General features: G+C 43.6%; 1 protein-coding gene across 1 annotated transcript in view; it reads right to left on the reverse strand.

Moving 5' to 3' along the window:
• Positions 1 to 3,787, reverse strand: part of dcc (DCC netrin 1 receptor) — a 670,683-nt gene extending 666,896 nt beyond the window's left edge. Inside the window, 1 exon segment of the mRNA XM_046305873.1 lies at positions 3,416 to 3,787. Coding sequence (XP_046161829.1) covers positions 3,416 to 3,503 — 88 coding nt within the window. The 5' untranslated portion in view covers positions 3,504 to 3,787.
• Positions 3,788 to 6,000: the final 2,213 nt, after the last annotated feature.

Below are 6,000 nucleotides of genomic sequence, written 5' to 3' on the forward strand. Positions count from 1 at the left end.
ATTTTCTAGGAGGTACCCACCAGTCCCCAGATTACCAGTCTCTACAGTACTAGTCTAGGAGGTACCCACCAGTCCCCAGATTATCAGTCTCTACAGTACTAGTCTAGGAGGAACCCACCAGTCCCCAGATTACCAGTCTCTACAGTACTAGTCTGGGAGGTACCCACCAGTCCCCAGATTACCAGACTCTACAGTACTAGTCTAGGAGGTACCCACCAGTCCCCAGATTATCAGTCTCTACAGTACTAGTCTAGGAGGTACCCACCAGTCTCTACAGTACTAGTCTAGGAGGTACCCACCAGTCCCCAGATTATCAGTCTCTACAGTACTAGTCTAGGAGGTACCCACCAGTCCCCAGATTACCAGACTCTACAGTACTAGTCTAGGAGGTACCCACCAGTCCCCAGATTATCAGTCTCTACAGTACTAGTCTAGGAGGAACCCACCAGTCCCCAGATTACCAGTCTCTACAGTACTAGTCTAGGAGGAACCCACCAGTCCCCAGATTACCAGTCTCTACAGTACTAGTCTGGGAGGTACCCACCAGTCTCTACAGTACTAGTCTAGGAGGAACCCACCAGTCCCCAGATTACCAGTCTCTACGGTACTAGTCTGGGAGGTACCCACCAGTCCCCAGATTATCAGTCTCTACAGTACTAGTCTAGAGGAACCACCAGTCCCCAGATTACCAGTCTCTACAGTACTAGTCTAGGAGGTACCCACCAGTCTCTACAGTACTAGTCTAGGAGGTACCCACCAGTCTCTACAGTACTAGTCTGGGAGGAACCCACCAGTCCCCAGATTACCAGTCTCTACAGTACTAGTCTAGGAGGTACCCACCAGTCCCCAGATTACCAGTCTCTACAGTACTAGTCTAGAGGAACCCACCAGTCCCCCGATTACCAGTCTCTACAGTACTAGTCTAGAAGAACCACCAGTCTCTACAGTACTAGTCTAGGTGGTACCCACCAGTCTCTACAGTACTAGTCTGGGATGTACCCACCAGTCCCCAGATTACCAGTCTCTACAGTACTAGTCTAGAGGAACCCACCAGTCCCCAGATTATCAGTCTCTACAGTACTAGTCTGGGAGGAACCCACCAGTCCCCAGATTACCAGTCTCTACAGTACTAGTCTAGAGGAACCCACCAGTCCCCAGATTACCAGTCTCTACAGTACTAGTCTAGGAGGTACCCACCAGTCCCCAGATTACCAGTCTCTACAGTACTAGTCTAGGAGGAACCCACCAGTCCCCAGATTACCAGTCTCTACAGTACTAGTCTAGGAGGTACCCACCAGTCCCCAGATTACCAGTCTCTACAGTACTAGTCTAGGAGGTACCCACCAGTCCCCAGATTACCAGTCTCTACAGTACTAGTCTAGAAAATAGTGCTGAGCGATCAACCAACAATTTGGTTATTTTTATTTTTTTAAACAACTAATTGACCAAAATCAGTTAAATTATTTTAATTATATTTTGTAAAAAAAAATCCCTTTGATCTAAGTGCGCATATTGTTCCTTTTCTCTATTGGTTAATCAGATCAAGCCAGAACTGTGCAATGTAGCAGGGAGTTGTAGTTTCTCTATAGATTAATCAGAACAAGCCAGAACTGTGCAATGTAGCAGGGAGTTGTAGTTTCCAACAGGCCTAACCCTAACCCTATTCTACATAGTTTACTGCAGAAGGAATGTGTCAATCAACAACAATGACCATAATCCATTGTGTACCTACCTGTCCGGTCCGTGTTTCTTTTACGCCTGCTACATAAAAGAGACAGCAGAATGCAGGACCAAGAGGGGATGGATAACAGTTTCTTCGCAAGGTATCTCTACTTAAAAATACATGATCTAAATCAGGGGCTTCCAGTCCTGGGGAACCCCACCCCCCAGCGCTACACAGCTGATTCAAATAATAACTAATCAGCAAGCGTAAATTATTTGAATCAGCCGTGTGGTGCTGGGGGGTGGGGGTGGGGGTGTGTGGGGGGGGGCAGGACCGAGTTTGGGGAATCATGATCTAAGTGATTGATAGTTATTATTCAGATCAATCAATAAATGATGGCCTTTACTTTGAATAGATATTTTTGAGAGGAGATGATGACTTTGTGATGAAATAATAAATTCATCAAACAAAACAAATGTAATAATACACAACAACTGTACATTTACATTTAAGTCATTTAGCAGACGCTCTTATCCAGAGCGACTTACAAATTGGTGCATTCACCTTATGACATCCAGTGGAACAGTCACTTTACAATAGTGCATCTAAATCTTAAGGGGGGGGGGGTGAGAGGGATTACTTATCCTATCCTAGGTATTCCTTAAAGAGGTGGGGTTTCAGGTGTCTATAATATATTATTGAAGTTAAAAGTCACGTGAATAACCGATGGTTAAGTAAGTGGTGAGCAGTAATGGCGGAAGTCAACACCATCACGGGGACTTGTATTATTACTGGTTTAATTCTACGATGTCACAACATTCAACCCACATAATGCACAGTGCATTTAATGTCTAACCGAAACACAACCGACCTTTAAAAAATCACTAATGCTCAGTACTATACTATAGGAGGAATCCACCTGCTAGTCCTTGACCTGGTAATAACGCTGTACTAGTGTATGATGACGAGGACTATGGATGTGTTTTGTGTCTGGGTGGGCAGGTATGATAAAGGCTATGCCACTAGTTGAGTACAAGAGGCTATATAGGCAGTAGACCAGCCTAGATCAGCTTGATTACATGTGGGTAGATTTACATAGTCAGTCTACTAGGCTCAAGCAGGTGACCTATTGACACAAATACACGGTATTCCCTCAATGAACATCAATTTAAAATGTTATATAGTTACTATAACACATTTTATTGTGAAGTTTAAATATAGAGTTTCAGATATATTATTCTACCTACACACACAGAGAGCGAGAGAGAGAGAAAAGGAGATAGAGTGAGAGTGAGAGAGAGAAAAGAGAGAGAGAAAATGAGAGAGTGAGAGAGAGAAAGAGAGATAATAGATTCGATCAAGTGCAAATTGCCAATTCAGAGTTATTTCATTATAGCCAATCAGCAAATCAACAGGGTTGTAAAATAATACAACGAGAAGTAATTAGACGTCAAACACGTGAAACACGTAGACTAAGATATGCAGGAACATTTTAAACAGCCTGAAAAGGTAGCAACATTTTTTATAAAACCGAGTAAAAGTCAAGCGTAAAGCTGTTGGCTTCTCTGCAACAGTACCAAGACCAATACGCATCCAATGGAAGCCTACCTCCAGCAATAGCCTACAGCCGATGTGTCAACGAAATACATTTGTATGCAACACACAACACAGCTTCTCTTTTTTTGTGTGCGCATGCACACCCGCATAGTTGACATGTTTCGACATTGAAATGTGTTTTAATCAGAGACTTACTATATGATGTTGAATCGCCGGCGAGATAGCATAACCAGACAAATACCGAAAGTCTTTTCGCCCAAATACATCCAAATGATCCCTCCATGATTGCGCTTCACCGCTGAGCGACACTAGTCCCACTATCACAAAAATCCTTCTCTAAAAACCACACAGCGCACGAATCCGTTCGTTAACGCTGTGCGTATGGAACCGGTTGCTCCAAAGAAAATCTCCCAATACAATAGCAACAAAAAGCAGGTACGGCGGTGATAAGTTTACAAGTTATGAAGCAACAACTAAAACCGTTAGTTCACCATCTTTTTCTGCGCATAGGCTCCAAGCGTAACGCGGTAGAAATCCCCAAGACTTGGGAAAGAACATGCAGGCTCCGAATACTCGTAACGGGAGCTGTCCAGCGGTTCACTGTGGGAGACCAGTGAGAGAGAGGAGATGGGTACGCGAATTCATTGATCTAACGGTGTTGGGGGTAAAGAGTGGAGTGGGATAAACTCCACTGGAACGGACTGGAGCGTTTGCAGGATCGATGGAACTATGGAATCAACGGGGTGTTCTAGCTGGGATTCCAGGCTGGTTGAGGGGAATGAGAGAGCTCGCCTGCCATCTCTGGTCAAATTAAGAACTATAAATACGATTCATCTCCACTCTCCAGAGTCATGAGGTCATGCCACCCTCACTGTGTGGTGGAACAAATCAATCTATTTGACTTTCTTCTGGACGTTAGGATATTACATTTTTACCAATGATAAAGAGAGACTGAGAGGAAGTATTGAGTCAAAAGAAAGTAATACATATTATGGGGGATAATTGTGATTGTGAACTATTCATATTTATGCACAATTATCCAACCAATCTAGGAAATAATGTATTGCTCAAATAGTATACAGTTTGAAAACATGACAGGGAAATCAATGTGAAGATTTGTTTGTTTTAGCCAAGTGGGTTAATGTTGTCTTTAGGCAGGGGGAATAAACTACCAGGTCAGAGGAATAACCTACCTGGTCAGAGGAATAAACTACCAGGTCAGAGGAATAGTCTACCTGGGTTTAATAACCTACCAGGTCAGAGGAATAGTCTACCTGAGTTTAATAACCTACCAGGTCAGAGGAATAGTCTACCTGGGTTCAATAACCTACCAGGTCAGAGGAATAGTCTACCTGGGTTCAATAACCTACCAGGTCAGAGGAATAGTCTACCTGGGTTCAATAACCTACCAGGTCAGAGGAATAGTCTACCTGGGTTCAATAACCTACCAGGTCAGAGGAATAGTCTACCTGGGTTCAATAACCTACCAGGTCAGAGGAATAGTCTACCTGAGTTTAATAACCTACCAGGTCAGAGGAATAGTCTACCTGGGTTTAATAACCTACCAGGTCAGAGGAATAGTCTACCTGGGTTTAATAACCTACCAGGTCAGAGGAATAGTCTACCTGGGTTTAATAACCTACCAGGTCAGAGGAATAGTCTACCTGGGTTCAATAACCTACCAGGTCAGAGGAATAGTCTACCTGGGTTCAATAACCTACCAGGTCAGAGGAATAGTCTACCTGGGTTCAATAACCTACCAGGTCAGAGGAATAGTCTACCTGGGTTTAATAACCTACCAGGTCAGAGGAATAGTCTACCTGGGTTCAATAACCTACCAGGTCAGAGGAATAGTCTACCTGGGTTCAATAACATACCAGGTCAGAGGAATAGTCTACCTTTGTTCAAGAAGCTACCAGGTCAGAGTACAGGACTCAGCTCCCACAGATGATGCTCATCAAGTCCTTCTGTAGCTCAGTTGGTAGAGCATGGTGCTTGTAACACCAGGGTTGTGGGTTCGATCCCCGGGACCACCCATACGTAGAATGTATGCACACATGACTGTAAGTCGCTTTGGATTAAAGCGTCCGCTAAATGGCATATATATATAAGGCCAGGTTCTGGGGTTGATGTGGAGAGGAAGAGGTGGAGAGGAAGAAGATAATGAAGATAACCTTATCCGTGACCTAAAAACTAAACTTAGTGCTTTACCATCTTCAAGCAACGACTTGAAAAGCGACTGTAGCTAAGCAAGAAATTAAAACAGCAACTTAAATGATGAGATATATATATATATACATTTTCAATGATATTGTCACTAGGAATAAATTGAATGTTCAGTGTTGTAAGACATAAATACTGTACGGAACTAAGGCCTATTTCACCGGCACCCTCTCTTCCATTCTACTGCTATTCTTCTGAAAAGCCCCAACGCACAGACAAAATTCAAGATGGAGTAAAGAATTAACTCTCCAGAGAGAACTGCTTAAGTCAATACATTAATAATGCCATAGCCTATTACCATAGTACACAAACACAGTCCCCATCCCGTCTAGCCCTGCTTGTTTAATCTGTCTCAGTATGGAGTTGGTGTTGGGTTAAGGTTATGGTTAGGGTTAAGGTTAGGGTTAAGGCTAAGGTTTGGGTAATTCACAGAGCAAAGTACAGAGAGATCCTTGATGAAAACCTGCTCCATAGCTCTCAGGATCTCAGACTGGAGTGAAGGTTCACCTTCCAACTGGACAACAACCCTAACACACACACCGCCTGCGTCGCGCCAT

This window comes from Oncorhynchus gorbuscha, linkage group LG16 (genome assembly GCF_021184085.1).
Source record: "Oncorhynchus gorbuscha isolate QuinsamMale2020 ecotype Even-year linkage group LG16, OgorEven_v1.0, whole genome shotgun sequence".
Lineage (NCBI taxonomy): Eukaryota > Metazoa > Chordata > Actinopteri > Salmoniformes > Salmonidae > Oncorhynchus > Oncorhynchus gorbuscha.